This window comes from Schistocerca cancellata, chromosome 1, assembly GCF_023864275.1.
Source record: "Schistocerca cancellata isolate TAMUIC-IGC-003103 chromosome 1, iqSchCanc2.1, whole genome shotgun sequence".
NCBI classification, from domain to species: domain Eukaryota; kingdom Metazoa; phylum Arthropoda; class Insecta; order Orthoptera; family Acrididae; genus Schistocerca; species Schistocerca cancellata.
Window position 1 is genome coordinate 781649718 of NC_064626.1, and position 21333 is coordinate 781671050.

A 21333-nucleotide genomic window follows, 5' to 3' on the forward strand; every position below is an offset into this window, starting at 1 on the left:
CTTGGAATGACATGTGGTTTTATTAGAACAAAAAAAAAGTTGACAAAATGTCCGACAGATGGCGCAGGAGAGCAAAACGTCACTGAATGCGCATGACAATCGTGTATAAAAGGAGCTGTAATGAGAGAGACAATCCCACCCCCAACCAGTTGCCACGCCTTTACCGTTGTGTCCCACCCTCTCTCTATCTCCACACCCTCCATCTCCTTTACCAACGCAACTACCACCATATACCCCTCCGGATGATGAGCTTTGTCCTGACGTATACCCTTCCTACCAACTCTAACCCCATCTTCCTGCCTCCTCCTTAGGGCTCCCTCTCCTCCCCCTCCCATCTCCTGAGCGGCTCCCTCCTCCTATTCCCCTCCCTCTCTTATGCCCCATTTCAGTGTCTCTGCACTTCCTCCTGCCTTGTCTTCCCTCTTAATCTCCTGCCCCACGTGCCTCCTGCCTCTTAGTGTACCCGCTGACGCCCCTACTCTCTTCATTCTGCTGCTTCTCCTGCTGCCCTTGCTCTCCCCTCCTTTACTATCCTCTCTGACCTTTCCCTCGGCAGGTCCAACCTGACAGTTTTATTCTTCGTCGTGTGTGCTCCGAACGGGTTTTAAGTGTGTTGTTCCGGAGTGTTTTTAATACTGTGGCCGACCTTCAACCTGTGGATGCGCATTCAGTGTCTTCTGTGTGTTTTAAGAATCGCCATCTGTGCTGTTTATCTTTCTGGTGACTTTTTTAACTGTCCCCTATGAACGTCTCCATGTCAATGGATTTTTAACTCCATTTTCTCCCTTTACTGTGTTTTATATTCCCCTTTTTTATCACCTTATGTATGTATCATTTTATTCTTGTTTTAGTTGTCGTGTCACTCGGCTGAAGAGCGGCAGATTGTGACGCTGACAGGCCTCCCCTGCCAATATGGGGCAAGGGAATGAAATCACAATAAAGAAGGAGAGAGAGAATCAGATGCGCCAGCAGTCGCGGCATGTTGACTTTACCTGAAAAGGCGCTTTCAGTGAAGCTGTATTATCAGAATGGGGAATGTGCTAGTTCAGCGATATGATCCTATCGCCATAGGCAGGGGATTCGAACGGTTAAAGGTCCACTGACAAATGCAGCTGTGGCAAGAATGATTTCGAAGTTGGAAGTCACGGGTTGTTTAGACGATAGACCCCGTAGTGGCCGACCGAGCACAAGGCGTAATGTTGCTGAGATAGTCCAGGAAGAAATGGAGACTGTAGTGGCTTCGTCTATACACGGGGAAGTCAGCGCTCGTGCAGTCGCACGTCGCATCGTAATTTCATACACTACTGGTTGGTTGGCACTTAGGCTTAACCTCCGATGCTATCCGTACAAAATCCATCGGCATCATGAACTGTTACCTGGCGATATAGTGAAGCGGAGGGCATTTGCGGTGTGGGCGTTTCAAAAGATGGCGGAAGATGACGATTGGTTGAGTAACGAGTTGTGGACCGACGAAACGTATTTCACACTCCGAGGATCTGTCAGCGCCCACAACTGCAGAATTTGGGCTACCGAAAATCCTAGAACTGTCGTGGAAACTCCATTGCACGACGAAAAAGTCACGGTATGGGTTGGATTTACCACATCTGCCGTTATCGGGCCTTTTTTCTTCGAGGAAATGCGTGATTCTGGTTTTGTAACTGCTACCCTGACAGGCGATAGGTGCGCCGATATGTTACAGAATTGCATCATCCTCAGCCTGGCTGATAAACACCTGCTGGAACGTACGATGTTTATGCAAGATGGCGCTCCACCCCATATAGCTAGACGCGTGATTGATCACTTGCGTGCGTCGTTTGGTGAGCCACTTTCGTCATGCTTGGTCTCCCAGGTCCCCAGACATCAGTCCATGCGATTATTGGCTTTGGGGTTACCAGAAGTCGCAAGTGTATCGTGATCGACCTACATCTCTAGGGATGCTGAAAGACAACATCCGACGCCAATGCCTCACCATAACTCCGGACTTGCTTTACAGTGCTGTTCACAACATTATTCCTCGACAACAGCTATTGTTGAGGAATGATGGTGGACATATTGAGCATTCCCTGTAAAGAACATCATCTTTGCTTTGTCTTACTTTGTTATGCCAGTTAATGCTGTTCTGAGCAGATGAAGCGCCATCTGTCGGACATTTTTTGAACTTTCGTATTTTTTTGGTTTTAATAAAACCCCATGTCATTCCAAGCATGTGTGTGAATTTGTACCGCTCTATCTACGTTATTCCGTGATTTATTGAGTTTTAAAATTTATACTGACTTTTTGATCACCCGTTACGTTTTGCTATCGATACAAGTTTCGATCAAAACATTATCATCAATCGACGGATTTTATCAGTTTTCGGCTTCTGAAGATGATCTTTTGATCTAAAGTTGTATCGACAATAAATAATCAGTTTTCGCTGTTTTATGTCTTTAATAAAGAAGTTTGTTGCTTATCTATTTCAAATATGTGATGATACATTAGAGAATAATCATCTACCCTGTGGTGGATGTTTCTCTTGCCGCTTTTCTGTCTTTCCGAATCAAAATTATCCAGATATGCTTACACGCTTTTGTATAATCTTCATTGGGTCTCGTTTAGTTTCTGTAAAATATTTTACAAAATAGTACCTACATCTACCACAGGCAAAAAACTATATCATTGCAGACTACTGACCTACAACTGCCTTAATTTTAATGGTATGTTTGTACAGCCTGCCCCTCTTTCCCATTTAATGGCTTGACAGCGAATCATATGCAGAGTTATAAAACGCATAAAACCAACCGAACCTGTAAAATTTCAGCTTTAAAACTGATGTAGTTTCGGCAGAGATATCATTTTGGAAATTTGTGGTAAGTTATTAAGAGGTCAAACTACTGAGGTCATCGGTCCCTAAGCTTACACACTACTTAATCTAACTTAAACTATCTTACGCTTAAGGACAACACACACACCCATGCCAGAGGGAGGACTCGAACCTCTGACGCGGCGAGCCGCGCGGACCTTGACAAGGCGTACGGCTACCCCGCGCGCCCAGAGATATCAGAAATGTTACAGTTTTCAGGTGCTCATTAGAAACAACTATTACATTTTTAATATCTTACAGAAATAAAATGAGTCTCACTGAAAAGAATACATGTCAAATAATGTATGGATAATGCGTGTAAGAAATAAAAAAAAATCGTGTAATGCAGAAAGCGGGGTTTCAAAATCCAAAACACCGCAGAATAACTTCCATGATATTTGAGGGAGCTGCATAGAGCAAAAAGTGTATAGGGACTAGCCATCATTGTACTACCGTATATCCAACAAATAACTGACTGTACCTGCTGAGCAGAACCATTACTCGTAATTTTCAACACTCGTGTTGGCTCTAAAATATGTAAATATCTGAAAACAGGCCTAGCTGTTTATATAACGCGGCGTAACATAAACCTCGTGGGTACTCATGACCCTTGCAGTCTGGTCCCTTCAACCCCAACAAACCAAAAAAATGTCTTGTACATTGAACAAGTTAAAGAAAGGAAATGGTAGAAGAAACCCTTGCCGAAGAACTGGTTGCTTTAATTTATATGGGGCCCGTCCACTTTTAGATTATGTTCCGTCATACATGCTACGTATTGTCCAGTAAGACGTGAAATAATTTGGATCTGTTGGTTTTGCCAGATGCCCTTCACAGTCAAAATCAATTTAAGTAAGTATTTGTATTTTCTGTTGATCCTTTGAAGTAAGTAAAGTAATGCGAATGTTTTAGTTAGACCACATTTCTCGCTTTGTGATAGATGGCACTGTAATAGTCACAAACATATCACTCAAAATTTTGGACGAGCAGTTGGTAACAGGTAGGTTTTTTAATTTAATACAGAACGTAGGTACGTTTGAATATTTTATTTCGGTTGTTCCAATGTGATACATGTACCTTTGTGAACACATCATTTCGGAGAACGTATGTTGTTACGGCGTGATTACCTGTAAATACCACATTAATGCAATAAATGATCAAAATGATGTCCGTCAACCTCAATGCATTTGGCAATACGTGTAACGACATTCCTCCCGACAGCGAGTAGTTCGCCTTCCGTAATGTTCGCACATGCATTGACAATGCGCTGACGGATGTTGTCAGGCGTTGTCGGTGGATCACAGTAGCAAATAACCTTCAACTTTCCCCACAGAAAGATATCCGGGGACGTCAGATGCGGTGAACGTGCGGGCCATGGTATGGTGTTTCGACGACCAATCCACCTGTCATGAAATATGCTATTCAATACCGCTTCACCCGCACGCGAGCTATGTGATGGACATCCATCATGTTGGAAGTACATCGCCATTCTGCCATGCAGTGAAACATCTTGTAGTAACATCGGTAGAACATTACGTAGGAAATCAGCATACATTGCACCATTTAGATTGCTATTGATAAAATGGGGGCCAATTATCCTTCCTCCCATAATTCCGCACCATACATCAACCCGCCAAGGTCGCTCATGTTCCACTTGTCACAGCCATCGTGTTTCTTCCGTTGCCCAACAGTGCACATTATGCCGGTTTACGTTACCGCTATTGGTGAATGACGCTTCGTCGCTAAATAGAACGCGTGCAAAAATCTGTCATCATCCCGTAATTTCTCTTGTGCCCAGTGGCAGAACTGTACACGACCTTCAAAGTCGTCGCCATGCATTTCCTGGTGCGTAGAAATATGGCATTCTCAACATCGACTTTTTTTAGATTCCCGATTCTCGCGCAGTTGATCTGCTACTGATGTGCGGATTAGCCGCGACAGCAGCTAAAACACCTTCTCATCTGTTGCAGGTCGTGGTTGACGTTTCACATGTGGCTGAACACTTCCTGTTTCCTTAAATAACGGAACTATCCGGCGATTTGTCCGGACGCTTGGATGATGTCCAGGATACCGAGCAGCATACATAGCACACGCCCGTTGGGCATTTTCATCACAATAGCCATACATCAACACGATATCGACCTTTTCCGCAATTGGTAAACGGTCCATCTTAACACGGGTAATGTATCACGAAGCAAATACCGTCCGCACTGGCGGAATGTTACATGGTAGTTTGTGACTATTACAGCGCCATCTATCACAAAGCGAAAAAAGTGGTCAGACTGAAACTCTCATATTTCTTTACGTACTACACGAATATGTAATAAAAATGGGCGTTCGTGTTTAAAAAAAACGCAGTTGATATCCGTTTGACCTATGGCAGCGCCATATGGAGGGCCAACCATAGCGCCATCTGGTTTCCCCCTTCAAGCTAGACGAGTTTCGTTCTTTGTAGTTTTTTCGTTTGATGCTTATTTCGTGAGATATTTGGCCCTGTCACTATCAATGGACCACCCTATATATATGTAATGTTTTCATGTTCTATGTATATATCCAATGAGCAAACTACACTTATGCCCTTGTAGTTTGGTTTTCTACCCTCTTATTTAATATACGATGTTTTGCTACCACAGTCGAGTCCTCTGTCGTCTATGCGTATTTTGTATGGTATTTGGGTGTGGGCTTAATGTCGTGTGAGAAGGGCCTTCCATTGTCCCCATCGCCGGGTGCAAGTCTTTCAATTTGACGCCACCTGGGCGTCGATGGGGATGAAATGATGATGATTAGGACCACAAAACACCCAGTCCCTCAGCGGAGAAAATCTCCGACCCAGCAGGGAATCGAACACGGGCCCTGAGGAGTGACATTCTGTGCAGTGACCACTCAGCTAGCGAGGCGGACTGCTGTGGGCTGAAAGTGTGCAAATGCTTTCGGAACAGTTCAAACATTCGTTTGACGTTCTGGGCAAGATCACCACTGAGATACTTACCAAAATAAGAATTTCGTCTGCAATCATTTATTAGAGAGAATAACCATCGATCCAGTAAATTGCCACGTCTAGAACAGATCAGGCTTTTAGACTGAATAAATGGCAATTATTTTAAGTATCAGTACTATTAATAAGCGAAGTAGATCAATGACACCTAAGATCAACGACCAAAACCAAAAGTTTGGCCTCAGTCTAGAAAGCTCTTTCCTTATCTAAGTACCCATTCTTGCCGACCGAAACTATTCTTCTTTGTATTTACGGACTACCGGTCAGGAGATTTCACTTCCAGCACGTACCCATTTTTCTGTCATTACGTTATTTAGGATTGCGATATTAGCGGTTAAATTAGGCTACTTAAGGTAACTTCATAGTTCAACATCTGACAACTGCAGTGTCTCTTTCTTCTACCGCCTTTTATCCACTTAATTAATCACGACTTTACGTTGAGTCATCGCATCATTCTCAACGATAGGCAAATCAGTACTTTGGCAACCTAGCTTTTTCTACACTTCGCTTGGTGCCAGCAGTGTTACCCTTGTTAAGGTAGCTACCGTTTCAAGTACGAAAGCAAGCGTCGTTTTCTCTTCCTGAACAACGGCTTCCGCTTCCTCTATGGGAATGGTGTGTTGGCAGAAGAGCCAACACCGTGTTGCTAAAGGAGGCCGAAATGCACGCGCTTAAGCTCACGCAGACTGGCGTGAGGTCTGGAACAGTTAAAGGAGTTGAGTATAATAAATAAAGTACGAAGCTCTTGGAATACTTAACTTTATTCCATAATTGGTGAACATCGGTCTGACGGTACAGGCTTTATAAGATAACCAGCAAAAGATAAATGGCGCCTTGCTAGGTCGTAGCAATTGACGTAGCTGAAGGCTATGCTAACTATCGTCTCGGCAAATGAGAGCGTATTTGTCAGTGTAGCTTCGCTAGCAAAGTCGGCTGTACAACTGGGGCGAGTGCTAGGACGTCTCTCTAGACCTGCCGTGTGGCGGCGCTCGGTCTGCAATCACTGACAGTGGCGACACGTGGGTCTGACGTACACTAGCGGACCGCGGCCGATTTAAAGGCTACCACCTAGCAAGTGTGGTGTCTGGCGGTGACACCACAGGGAACCTCCGAATAGCTCCACGACAGAGTAAAACCTTCAGTGCTTTGAATGTACCGGTTAGCTGTAATTAAATTGCAGCTACACACATAAGACTAGTGTGGGCTGCAATTATCGTATGGTACCGAAATTTGGTGAATATTCTAATGTGTTAACATGGGACCGCTTACGATGAAAGAAATTAGTTTCTCTTCTGGCAACCAGGTGCCAATCTAGTTCCTTGAATGCAAAAAAGCCGTACAGAAATGTCTCCAGAAGTAATGAATTAGGAGTGCGACATGGGCAGAAGATTGAACAAGGGAGAAATCTCTAATGTGGATTTTATTTATGAACAGTCGCTCAGCCGGCCGGTGTGGCCGAGCGGTTCTAAGCGCTTCAGTCTGGAACCGCGCGACCAGTACGGTCGCAGGTTCGAATCCCGCCTCGGCATAGATGTGCTTGTTGTCCTTACGTTAGTTAGGTTTAAGTAGTTCTAACTTCTAGGGAAGTGATGACCTCAGATGTTAAGTCCCATATTGCTCACAGCCATTTGAACCATTTTTTAACAGTCGCTCACCTTACACAATCTGTTCAACAAGCGCACCGCACATAGAACGACGTGATCGACAGCTACTCGGCGCAATTGCGGTGGAATCTGAGCAAAGTGTGTCTGCACACTAGCCTTCAGATAAGGTAGAGACGGAACGTGTCGCAGGTAAAAGCGTTCTATTACATAAACCCAGAGGTAAAAATCACATGGATCCAGGTCGGATGATGTGGCAGAACATGCGTCTGGAAAATCTCTGGAGGTAACACGTTCGTGGAAATTTTCATTAAAAAGGTCTTTCACTACGCAAGTAACATGAGATATTTCCCCGTCTTGCATGAAAACAGTGGTTTCCACACAGTTGCGCTCTTCCAAAGCAGTACTCATGCTATGCAAGGAAATCCTAATAACATCCGATTGGTGTTCTGGGCGTATTCTTTTCAGAGACGATGGGACCGAGAATAAAGGTCGTTGCGAATCCACACCGCAATTACTTATGGCGAGTGCAAAGGCTCCTCGTGCTCATCACGCGGTTTAACAGAGCCCAATACTCAACAGTTCTGTGTTCTCAGAGCACCTCGCAGTGTAAAATTTTGCATCTTACTCCACAGACTGTTGCCCGGCCAAACGTCAAGTTAGGTCCGTGCCAGAAACCGAAGAGCAAATTGAGAACGTTGCCTTGGATCCTGAGGTTTCAGTTGCTGCGCCGTTTGGATCTTGAACAGTACCAGTACAAAATAGAGCCCACAACTTTCTGTACTGCTGACCATGGGATGGACGATTCTCGTGACACCGCAGTATCACCAGCAGTGCCCGGGGCACACGCTGCGTGCTCAGTTACAGCAGCGGCTACCTGGATAGCACACGTTCCTCTTTCAGGTGAACTCCAACCTCACCGGCATTTCGAAATTCATTATTATCTTCTTCAAACCATTTAACAACATCGAACTTCTCCTCAGAACTTTCAGTCCACGATACTTTCTCAAACTAACACAGCAATTGCTGCCGTTCACATAAAAGTGTTTCACTAAGAGTGGACGGCCTCTCTTCTCGAAGCCCATACTGTTCTTACACTTGATGACTTGCCAAACAACGGCGTGGACGTCATAGTGTCATGCAAATAGTGTACAAAGTCCGGTACGCTCTAGGTGGCCACAGCTGGAACTAACTTGTTTTCTAGCGTATAACGGTTCCGCATAACTGCATTAGCATATCTGTCACGTTTAGCTGTCATACGATAATTACAGCTCACACTGGTACTCCTCAAGCAGCTGCACTTTAATTACAAACACCTGATATCTTTGTCTTATCCTGTTACCGCGTGACAGGTCATAATTTACCAATGAGTTTCCATGTTTATATTTTATTTACAAATGAATATTTAACAAATAAATATAGTAACAGTGTAAACCAAGGAAGAAATTATCCTATCTAAGAAAGAAAGAGAGAGAGAGAGAGGATACTTGTATCTAAGGCATCGCTTGAAATGAGGAGGTCCGTTAATACAAGATGCGCAGACATGAATCGAATAACATACGTAATTAAAATAAAAAAAGAAATACGAATTATGAAATCTCAGGTAACACTGTCATAATAAATTAGAAAGACATAACTTACATGCATTGTATGTATGAAGACCATCGACATGTCAAAAAATGAAATAGTAGGAAGAATGGAGTGGCATTCGCTGAGTAGATCACACATATCTTTACCATATTTGGTACAGCAATGATGCATGAGTGATGTTTTGGTGTGCTCCTAAACAGTAACTGATAGTGACACACGATCAAAAGGCCAGTTGCACTGAAATGCACATATATTCAATAATAATCTTGATTGTATACGGAGCCATACCCTAGATAGATTTTTCGAAAGCAAACATCGTCCATTGTAAGCTGCAAAATTTTACCCCAATTTCGACTTTGAAATGATTATCAAGGAACACAGTTACTTTATATGACACATCTGCCACCTCATATTGCATAGAAGTATTGTGGGTATGCTCGGTAATGCACTTCACAATCGAAATTGGACAACAGCAGCAGATAAACGGAACATTCTATGGCCTACATCAGACAATGTTTTCTTTGGAAAAATGTCGAATACTAGCTGGTAATATGCCGTGGCATGAGACTTGCGGGGGGCTTTCAATAAACAATGCAACAAAATTTTTTTCTGAAAACGGGTTCGCTTTATTCAGAATTCCAATACACCACATTATTCCCTTCTCGCCGCGCGTACTGGCGAGGCGCCATGTCATTGGCTGCGCGGCCCTCCCGCCGGAGGTTTGAGTCCTCCCTCGGGCATGTGTGTGTGTGTGCATGTGTGTATGTGTGTGTGTGTGTGATGTTCTTAGCATAGGTTAGTTTAAGTTAGTTTAAGTAAAGTGTAACTCTAGGGACCAATGACCTCTGCAGTTTGATCCCTTAAGAACTGACACACATCTGAACATTCCCTGCCCCTTTGGCTACAATACGCTATTTTTTAACATAGCCTCCGTTCAATACGACAGCCTTACGCCTGCTAAGGTCTGTGTGCTCAAATGGTACCGCTCTACTGGTCGACGTCGTGTTGCATCAGTGATCACCCTATTGTTCACGTACTGCTTCGCACTGAATGGATTCTTCATTGGTCTAAAGAGGTAGCCGCCGGAAAGGCGAGATCCGGGCTGTGGGGTAAATGACGAAGAAAAATCCAATGAAGTTTGGGAAGTCGCATGGATGCGTGGACTTTTGTGAGGCCTTGCGTTGTCCAGCTTAGCAGCACTCAGCTGTTTGACTGTGATCCGTCCATCACATCGAGTGAGAATGCCCGCATGTTCCAACACTGCAGAAGTGACAGGTGGGTGCGGCCGGGTGGCACGCAGGTGATCGGTCGGGTTTGTGCGACTTTGTTGTGGTGATTAGAGATGCCTCACGCGACGCACCGTGCTTTTGTTTACTGCCACGTTTCCGTAGACATTCTGCAAGAGTCTAAGAATATGTAAATGTCCTGGTTTTCCTCCTAAAGAAAATGGCAGCTCTCTGCTTGGGACGGACCTCCGTCACATACCCCATTTTCAAGGCTGCGTATAGCGCCGCCGTGTACCGGAACTCCATGATTAGTATATGAGGTGAAGAGGAATAATGGACGATGGCCCACAAAAAATTCTTCATTTTGCTCAGCCAAATTTGGCCGAGAAGATAAAGTGCGCCCCTCATATATCGTAACGACAAGCTTCACTGCTACTTTCTAAAGTCATACCGAACATAACATTGATGGTGGACTGCTTTATAATCCGGTTCAACAATGCTAGGTGGAAGATGCTTCGGCATTCTTCCTAATAGTTTTCTCTTCTACCTCGCTTTCCACATCTGCTTATCTTCCCCCACAGGAAGATCCTTTATCAATTCATCAAATTTACACCTCTTCTTACTCACATTGAACACCTCCGAGAAACCTACACCGTCCGTATATTCGACTCCAACAATCAAGTGCTGTCTATTTTTCGGTGCTAGGGTGCTACCGCGCCTCTACCTACAAATCTCACCAAAACTTTACCTGCATACACTCAAACGTCCTCTCCCAAAGAAATTTCTACTGTGTCTCTCTCCCAGACTATGAACCCCTTCCCGACATACTCCCGTCTTACAACTCTGAATCCATCTTGCCCTAGCCCCCTACACCTCCCCCCCTTCCCCCAAAGGGTTCACTTCTCGACCTCTCCCCATACCACACCTCCTTTTGCCTTCCCCGTCGCGTCCCTCATTGCCTTTTCCTCCCCAGTGTATAGATCCCAATACCAACATTTATCTCTCCTTGCCCCAAAATCTACTCCTGTCTCTTCGCCATCTCATACCAGTCCTTAGTCCTCATCATCACCATTCTGTCTCCCTCCATATCGACCCTTCTTTTTATCTACAATCTGCCATCCTAGGGCAGGTACTTTTCCAGTTTCAGTGAAAGTGCACGATGTCCCGTTTGTAATGGCCAGTGAATCTTCTGTCGTGTCAGCGTTTTCCATGTGTTTAGTGCCCTTCAAGCGCTTCTCAAGTGTTTTTAACTGTGCGATATATCCACATTTTAACAGTGTTTTTAAACAACACGTAAGGAAAACTTTACATTGTTTATATTTCTCACATCCATGCCGCCATTCCCAATAATTTTAAAATCGTAGTACATATGTCTCCTTGTCTCTTTCTTTTTGTTCAAAAATGGGTCAAATGGCTCTGAGCACTATGGGACTTAACTTCTGAGGTCATCAGTCCCCTAGAACTTAGAACTGCTTAAACCTAACTAACCTAAGGACATCACACACATGCATGCCCGAGGCAGGATTCGAACCTGCGACCGTAGCAGTCCCGCAGTTTCTTTTTATCTTAGCATCTATTGTTCAATTCTTTTATCTTGGAAGCTCGCGCATGTCCGCCCAGACGCGGGAGATTGCTGCGTTGCCAGTTGCACATGACGCAAGCGTCAAGAGAAGCAGCGCCATAGTATAGTATAGTTCGCAAACTTACGTTTAGGGGGGAGCGCGCAGTTCATGAAGTAAAGCCACCACGGCCGCATTAACCCTTTCGCTGCTACAAAGACGTGGTCCCTGCATTCCGTGCTGTGCGCGATTTTGTCATCACTACACTGCTCGCCTGTGCAGACACATGGTGTTCCGACTGCTTTGACACACTTATCATTCGATTTCACAAAAACTATTTGGCCCAAAAATTAGATTTTTACACATCTTCTTGACTGATACCTTCCCCCCATAAATGACTTAATTTTGTTTCGATGTTCAACACAGTTATTGTGCAGCATTAAATGTAGTAAACCATTGCACGAAATTTTGAAGAGTTTGCAGAGGTAAAAGTCCATAGTGTATACTACCGAGCGAGGTGGCACGTCTCTGTAGCAGCGAAAGGGTTAATGAAGAGACAAAGCACTAGGAATTTCAAAAAAATTATATTCAAACGAATAAAATTCGTGAAGTAAGACACTTCGATATTGTTTTTAAATAATGAAAATATTAAGCACCACACAAGGTCTGAAGTCATAACCTTAACTTAGTAACCCAACACATTAACCATTATGCTAACGCAGCTCGTCTGGCAATATAAATCCTTTAGGACACTAACATGTCACGCCAAATACTGACAAACACTGTTGGTACGACTATGAATTACTCACGGTTCGTCGAAGTACAATAGTAAATAAACAATTACCGCTATTCTTTATTGCGAAAAAGTGGTTCATGAGATTGATACAATCGCCTGAATTAGGAGGCTTATTGCTTGTTTGGTTTAATTAATTAATAGAATATGAAGCAATTGGTATAAAGAATGCTTTTTCCAATCTTTCTATAAAAGGAAGTCTGCTATGAAGACATTGCTTTTGTTCTATTACTTTGTTTATGACTGAACGTTTCTAAAACTTAAGACACTCGTCCGTGCTCTGCACTGCAGTTGAGATATGGCAACGTCGTTCTCTGTTCATTGGCCGACTGTGTTTTGTGACGTCAGATGCGCAGAACGAACCTAAACTTCGCCGCCGTCATAAATGACGCGCACTATAAGCAGTAAGATCTACTGACTGAAGGGCGGGTTATTTTTATCGCTGGCAGCCCATCATCTCCTCCGCCCCCCGTCCCCTCCCAGCGCTCACATGGGGCGAGGGGGGATGAAATAACAACAAAGAAAAAAATAGTTTTTCCTCTGACTTCATGTATTGTCCACAGACACTAGACGTATGAAATTGGACGAAAGTAAATAAAACATTTACATACGTCACAGCCAAAGCGGAAATATATCTTCATTTAACCATTTGTGTGAAGCCATTTACAAATATAACTATTGAAGACACGTTTGTATTAGATGTGAGTGAGTGGTGAGAGAGACGGAGGTGTGACACGGTGGTGGTGCGCGCAGCGGGGCCACGAGTGCAAGGCGACGCTGCGGTCGCGGTCCGCCGTGCGCCTGCGCGTCGGCCCGTGCCGCAGCCGGCGGCGCTTCCGGCCGCGGGCGTGCGCGGGCGGCGGCTGGGGCGGCGCGGGCGGCGGCTGCGCGGGGCGGCGCTGCCGGCCGCTGCTCAGCACCACGCTGCACGTCGACTTCCGCTGCCCGCTGGAGCTGGGCGCAGAGCCGCCGGGCGTGCCCGTCGCCGCCGCCGTCATGGCGCTCGTCCGGCCCGGCGACGACCTGTGGGCCGACGACGACCACGGTGAGCCAGCCGCCCACCCACTGCTCCTCCTGACGTACTGTGCAGGGTATAAGGGGAATATGTGCTACCTTAAGATGTACACGCATAAGACTGTTGGTTGCTGTTTTTCTACGTCAAAAAGTCTTCCCACAAACACCTCACAAACTTTACAACCTGATGATTTCTGCACGATCCGTAACTACACTATTAAGTGGCCTACTACGCTAAGTATAGACTACCCGTTTGGCATCCACCTGTTCACACTTCAACACCTGACCTGCTGCTTAGCGGAAAGTAAGCCTCAATGTCTTGCACTTGCCATGTGTACTATGCTTAGAGGTACTAACCAACCTAAAAACATACTACTCAAATAGCTCTGAGCACTATGGGACTTAACAGCTATGGTCATCAGTCCCCTAGAACTTAGAACTACCTAAACCTAACTAACCTAAGGACATCGCACAACACCTAGTCATCATGAGGCAGAGAAAATCCCTGACCCGGCCGGGAATCGAACACGGGAACCCAGGGGTGAGAAGCGAGAACGCTACCGTACGACCACGAGCTGCGGGCAAAAACATACTACTCCCAATAGCTATAATTATCGGTCAGCAAATGATGTAAATACTGATGCAGTTCAGTATAGCGTCCTCAGTCATCAATATAATTATCTGTAATTGTACCTGTTACATCCCGTATACCTGCTTCATAACTCTCGTAGATGATGGTCACTTAGCTTTAGGGAAGATAAAGACTCTACAGAGGCAGTTCTCACGTGGCGCTTGACAATGGAAGCAAGACATTAAAATAAATTTAGTCACATTCTTTGGATTTGTCCAGGCGAAAGAAGCGTTTGACAATGTAAAATGCTGTCAAATGTGCGACATTCACACTAAAATTGATGTAAGCTATAGGGAAGGAGGGGCAATGTACTTTGTTTAGAAGAAACAAGAGAGAGAAATAAGAACAGCTGATCATAAAACAGAGATTTTAAGCATTGCTCCGTAGTCAGCGACCGTTTACAAATTAAAGTTAAAGCAATTACAGCCCTTGGTCACAAAATTTAAGTCTTTTGACCAGGTTTCGACACTTCTATGAGTGCCTTCATCAGAAAGTAAATATTCAAATTGGCCTATAACATAAGTAAAAAATTATGGGAAAATGTTTTTTATAAAAGTGTACGTTCTGACTAACAGTACAAGAAAGAAACAATACATACATATCACTTATAAAGTAAATATCAAGCGATAAAGCTTTATTAACCATTTTTAAAGTAGAGTGCGTGGAAAAAAAAAGCCACTACTGGCTGCTTGCATATATCGAGCTGCAGGCAGCATCAGACTGAGGCGCCGGCGTTAACAACTGCGGGCAGATGAGCGTTGCACCAAGAGTGCCATCTAGTAGCCGTAAGTACAAACTGGCTACTTAACATTCAAATAAAGACAGACGAATATTATGATGAACTCTATGCGGTACATTACGTGAAAGGCAATATTCTGTTTGACATCAGCACATAAGGTAGCATTTTGTCTCCATCAGAGCTTAGAAGTACAGTTTAAAGGATCAAAACACCAGTATTGGAAGAACAAAGAGGGCTCAATGACACAGCCTGTAGAAAAACGATATAACTTGAAATTCAGCCAATATAAACCATTTAATAAACGAAAAATTATGATTTGACTTAGATAGGAAAAAACATTACGGTAACTGCACGAAGAAATCCCAAATCAAATATCAAGTAGCGGCTTTATATCTTTGAAGAAGTTTTTATTACGTAGCCCTGATTGTAGCTGCCCATTGAGAATGAGGCTATCATTACGAGAAAGATATTTAAAAGTTTCTAATTCTTCGAGAATATCTAATCTACGCCCTTTCTTCTCGGTGTGCAAAATGTTGATATCGTGAGCAGCTTTAGGCGCGTGACCTGTAATCAGGAGGTGGTCGGCAAAAGACGAATTTTGGGTGCTAGTGCCATTTTTTCTTAAAATATATTCTTTATATCTGGTTGTAAAGGCACGTCCTTTTTGTCCTAAGTAGTCAGAAGAGCAGGTGTTGCAGAAAACCTTATAAACGCCAGAATTTTCCATATGGGACCGAGTCGATTTTAAATTCTGAATGAAGTTTTTTGTTTCAAATTATTATTGGTAGAGAAGGCAACGTTACAGTTGTATTTATTACGAAGAAGGGCGTTCGGCACTGCACAGCGACTTGCAGAAAATGCGAATACACTCAAGCAGTGCACGTGCGGTGACTACTGGGTTCATCACGCATGTGCCGTCCAGGTGTCAAATGGGGGAACTCAGTGTAGTTTCGCTAGTATTCATCTGTAGATAGTAAGAAGACTCTGCGCCTAGGTATCGTGGCAGCAAGTTACAAACATTTGGCAGTTCGTCCGAAATACCGTGGAACAACTACAACAAACCCAGATAACCTTTCTTGGGGAGAAAGGGTGGTAGTTAACATTCTTCTGACTGGTCTGGTGCGACCCGCCACAAATTAAAATATAGTTCCAACTTCTTCATCTCATCCAATCTCGTAAATTATTTGTTGCATCTATTCCACTCTTTGTCTTCCCGCTAAGGTTTTCACCCTCTAAAGCTCCCTCTCATACTATGGACGTTAATCACCGGTGACTTAACTAGTGTCCTATCGTCTTGTCTCTTCTTGCTGCCTGTGTTTACCATACAATTCTTTCCTCGCCGACTCTCCGGAGAGCCTCGTTTCATATCAGTCCAACTAATTTTCAACATCCTTTTATTGCACCACTTTTCAAAACTTGGATACATTTCCTTTCTGATTTTTCCGCAGCCCGTGATTCACTTCCATTCAATGCCGTGCTGCAGATCGAAAATCAATATAGGGATTGAGCAGTAGCGGAGAAAGACTGCATTCATGTCTTATACCTTTTTGAATGCGAGCACTTCGTTCTTGGTCTCTCTTTCTTATAGTTCCTTCCTGGTTGTTACATATACTATCCGGATTTCCTATAGCTTATTCTAATTATTCTCAAAATTTCTAATACCTGCAAGGTTTTTCATTGTAGTACGCTTTTTCTTTGTTGACAGATCCAGCGAATATGTTTATTAAGTGTTGCTTCCATCACTAACAGCAACGTCAGAACTGCTGCTCTTTGCCTTTATCTTTCCTTCGGCCAAACCGATCGCCACCCAAGATAAACTAAGTCTTTTCCATTCTTCTGCATATAATTCTCATCAGCAAATTAGACGTATAAGTCGTTTGGCTAATTGGGCGATAGTTCTCGCTTTCGTGTTTTAGGAATTGTGTAGATTATATTTTTCAAGAAGTCTTAGAGTCTCTCTCCTGTCCCGTAGGTTCTAGGCACCAGCTTGAATAGTCGTTTGGTTGCTATTTATTCCAATCATTTTAGAAATTCTGAACGAATGTTATCAATGCCTTCCACCTAATATGATCAGAGGTTTTCCGAAGCTCTGTCAAATTTGGACTGTAGTGGTGGATTCCATATGTCTTCCATGTTAACTTCAATTTTTCCTTATACGACGTCAGCAGACAATTCCTCCCCCTCGTAGTGGCCTTCTCTCTATCCATACCCTCTCTCTTGTCATTTAACAAGCGGAATCACTATAGCACTTTTCATGTTGACACCTTTGCTTTTAGTTTCATCAAAGATTGTTTTTGCTTTTCATATGCTGAACCTATCTTTGTGACCACTATTTATTTTTCGAATTCTTCGCGATTTTGCTGTAAACATGTTGCCTTAGATTCTTTGCGCTTCATATTTATTTCCCATAAGTGGTCACATTTGCAGAATTCCTGACTTTCCCTGAACATTTTTGTACCGCTTTCTTCTGTCAATTAATCAGCCCTTTTTATAGATGTATGTTCCTGTTTAACTGAACGGCCTACGTTGGCATTCAGTGTCGCAATACCTTCAACGTCAGTAAACTTCAACCGCACATCATAATTCGTCAGTATTTCCCTTTCCTACTTTTTTCCACGTTGATTTTTCTTGACTATTCTCTTAAAATATAGCATCTATTTCGTTATTACTAAATTGTAACCTGAGGATATATCTGCTGTTGGGTACGACTTACAAACCTATATCTAATTTCGAAATCTCTGTCTGATAATGATGTAAGCCATCTGGAATCTTCCCGACTCTCCAGACCTTTTCCGTGTATATACTCTTGTGATAAATGAAGAGCGTTATGGTTCTTACTAGCTGAAATTTGTTGTACAACTCTTTCCAGCTAACGAGTCCATATTCTCCCACAAGTATGCCTTCCATTTGTTTGCGTAGTATGGCGTTCGAAACCCCTACAAATTATTAGACTCTCATCTCCCTTCATATGATTAATTATATGAATTATCTCTTGGGTAATCTCATATACTACCTTTGCCTTTTAGCCTTATGCTTGTGACTTCGGTATGTATACAAAACTTATTGTATATTATTGGCGTCGATTTACTGTCAATTCTGATGAGAATGATCACATGTTTGAATTGTTGGAAATACGCGACAATTAAAAGATAATAAAAAACAACGCACCATGAATGAATTATCACTATAGGACGAAAATCTGTTGCTGTAATATACACTTACTGCCAAACAAGTGATTGCAATTCAAGAGAAGCTAAATGATTTATTCTGGAAAAAGACATTCGCAAATTGAGAAATTGAATAACGTAGTGGTCCCCCTCTGGCCCTTATACCCTTGATTGAGTGAGTACGTGGATGTCCTCCTGCCATATCCTGCCCAATGGGCGCATTAGGTCGTCAAAACCCCGTGATGGTTGGACGGCCCTGCCAATAATGCTCCCAAGGTTCTCAAATGGGTTGGGATCCGGTGACCTGGCTGGCCAAGGAGGGCTTTGGGAAGCACGAAAATAAGCAGTTTCCGTGTGTGCGAGGACATTCTATTGCTGAAATGTAAGCCTGGAATGGTTGTCCATGAAGGGCAACAAAACGTGACGTAGAGTATCATCGACGTACTGCTGTGCTGTAATGCTGTCCCGGACGATAGCCAAAGAGGTTCTACTATGGACAGAAATCACATGCCAGACAATCACTCATGGTTTTTGGACCGTATGGCAGGCGACAGCCAGATTGGTATTCCACCGCTGTCCGGAGCGTCTCCAAACACGTCTGGGGGCTGGAACCTCGGTCACTGGAGTAGAGACGTCATTAGTGATGAAACCTGCTTCCATCTGAGCCCCGATAACAGCAACGATTGCACTCTTTCCCGCGTCCCACTGACACGCTTTATATTCCCTCCACTGCTAGTGCCGTTTGTGAGAGGTTACTCCTCTTTGACGTCGAGTAAAGGCGGTGGTCACATTATCGTGACTGGACCTTTTATTAATCTAGTAATACGTCCCGAAAAAAATTTTACAGGCCAGATTTTCGTTGTAGTGACGTTACTTTTTACGTTTTTTTCGGACTCAGTGTTTAAGATTTTGAACAAAGCTTTTCTCAGTTCCAGTCTCCAATAGACGGGTTTGAGATTGAGATAATGCTTTGCCTCTCTTTACTTATATTCCTGCTTTGTTGCACTTGACCCCACAATTCCCAGCATGTGTGTTTTCATTACTCCATTAATATTGCCCGCGGACGACTGGTATTCGTTATGACAGAGGGCTTCTGAGATATACGTTGTTATAGCTTCGATATCACTTTTCCCTGGGTAACAGTTGGAAGTCATTGAGGGATCTTCGTTTACGTCATGTTGCCCCTATTCGTTGCCACTCACAAAAATTTTGTTCTTAGGCTCTTCAGTCGAAAGATGACTCGGTTTGTATGCACGAGCATCTGTGAGTGTTCTGTCGTTTCTGATGGTGAATCGTTAGATGCTTCAGTTGGATATACAGCCGATCTACCTTCACAAGTCTTGGCTCCTGAGCACCAACGACCGCCTCAACCTGAAAGACCTCCGTAGCGGATGCTTCTGACTTGTTTGTTGTCAGATAGTGATCGCAATTTCTCTTTTACTGTCGGACAGTTTGCCGTCTGACGCCCCGACATTGCCAGTATCAGTGTGTTATCATATTCATCTATACTAGTAGCCTGGGCTTGACTGTTAGCTCCGGTAATTGATCAGTACTTGGCATTCCTAAATTGCTCTGACTCATTCCACGTAGGCCTAAACGTAGAAATACTACATATTCGCTTGAATCTATTCCCATGATTCTTTTGGAACCTCAATCTGTGTTCAGCCTTATTTTTTGCAGGTACGGTATCATTAACGGCGACTGAATTATTTTCAGCTAATGTGGCACGTTTGCTATCTGTTCTGTACTTATAGTTGCTATGAGATAAGAAAGTAAAATTTTACCTTTAGTTAGGTTGAGTTCTAGACGTAATTTTTGTCTGGGACCATTTTGTTTAACGTGGTCAGATTCATTACATAAAAGAATGCTGGTTGAGTTCTAGACATACATTTTGTCCGGGACTGTTTTGTTTAACATGGTCAGTTTCATTACATACAAAGCATGCTGGTAGTTGCCTCCTGTATGTAATATGCCCCTGTAAACCCACAATACTCATTATGGACAGGATTGGTTTCTTTAACTTCCATTTTAATAATTTTTTTTTAATTTTGGACAGGAAACGGGTAATAATACGCTCATTCCTCATTCAGAGATGCACGAAAGTTTCCATAAGGTTGCAAACTGAGTTTTATATCTTCGTCCGGAAATTCCATAAAGATGTCAAAGACACGTACGATTGTCAAGTTGCCTTCGACTGGACTAACGGTAAACTTAGAGTCTGTTGCTAATGACAATTCAAAGTTAGCAGTATACTCAGTGATTAATAGCTTCTACACAAATTTTGAAATAGCAGATAAACACGTTAGTATTGAGATACATATCGACTACTTGATGTGTCGTTATATTCATTTGGGAAGAAAAGCTATTCTGAATTTCGAGAACTGTTGGCTAATTGCTGTCCTTGGTGACATCCTTTTAAACGGTATTCTTGCGGGCGTAGGTTTCGATTGTTGTTAGTAATGCTTCACACATCTAGGAAAGTGTAAAGACTATCACTTTCCGCGTAACACAGCTGTGTAATGGGCGCTATTCGAGACGGCAAGAGCAGCACGTAACGTGTAAACACTGGCTAAACTGCACCCACGTACACACTGCTTGACCGACTGCTATGACCGCAGGTGCAGAACCACCCTCAGACCACGGCTAATAGATAATCCTATTGTGCAAACAATGGCAAGCGCGGTGTGTCGCTTTCTTGAGGAACGCTTTACTCAGTAAGCGGTCACTCGGTGCGTGTGAGACAGAAAACTTTCAACTACAATCTGTGCAGTTTGAGAACCTATCTCAAGTCATTATAATAACAGCACTGAATGTAGCACACATTAACGAGACAAATATTGGCACGGGATGGGACAGCACAGTTAGGCTCGTGAATGAGTAACAGAAAGAGCATCTGAGAGTGGATGGGTCGACTTACAGCGGTGGACTAGTGGGTGTGAGTGGGCTACTTTTATGGGAGTTTGTGGGAGACTGAGGTCAGTCGTATGTTAAAAAAAAGCACGAATATGTCCCCTACCAGGATTTTCGGAAAATTTTTTAAAGGTGCTTGTGCAGGTAGAATGGGGCAGCTGGTACCCCTCTCTTCAGTCAGAGTCTTTTAAATAAACAGGAACATGTTCACATGCTTCGTGCTCCAATAGGAACCTTTTTTCCGCTGGATTCGTTCTTTTCGCTGCTGT

General features: G+C 43.5%; 1 protein-coding gene across 1 annotated transcript in view; it reads left to right on the top strand.

Moving 5' to 3' along the window:
• The window catches only part of LOC126102751 (CCN family member 4), a 369631-nt gene that overhangs the window by 345968 nt on the left and 2330 nt on the right, over nt 1–21333 (top strand). Inside the window, exon 7 of the mRNA XM_049912327.1 lies at nt 13357–13648. Within this exon, the coding sequence (XP_049768284.1) occupies nt 13357–13648 (292 nt within the window). The remainder of the gene's footprint in view (nt 1–13356; nt 13649–21333) is intronic.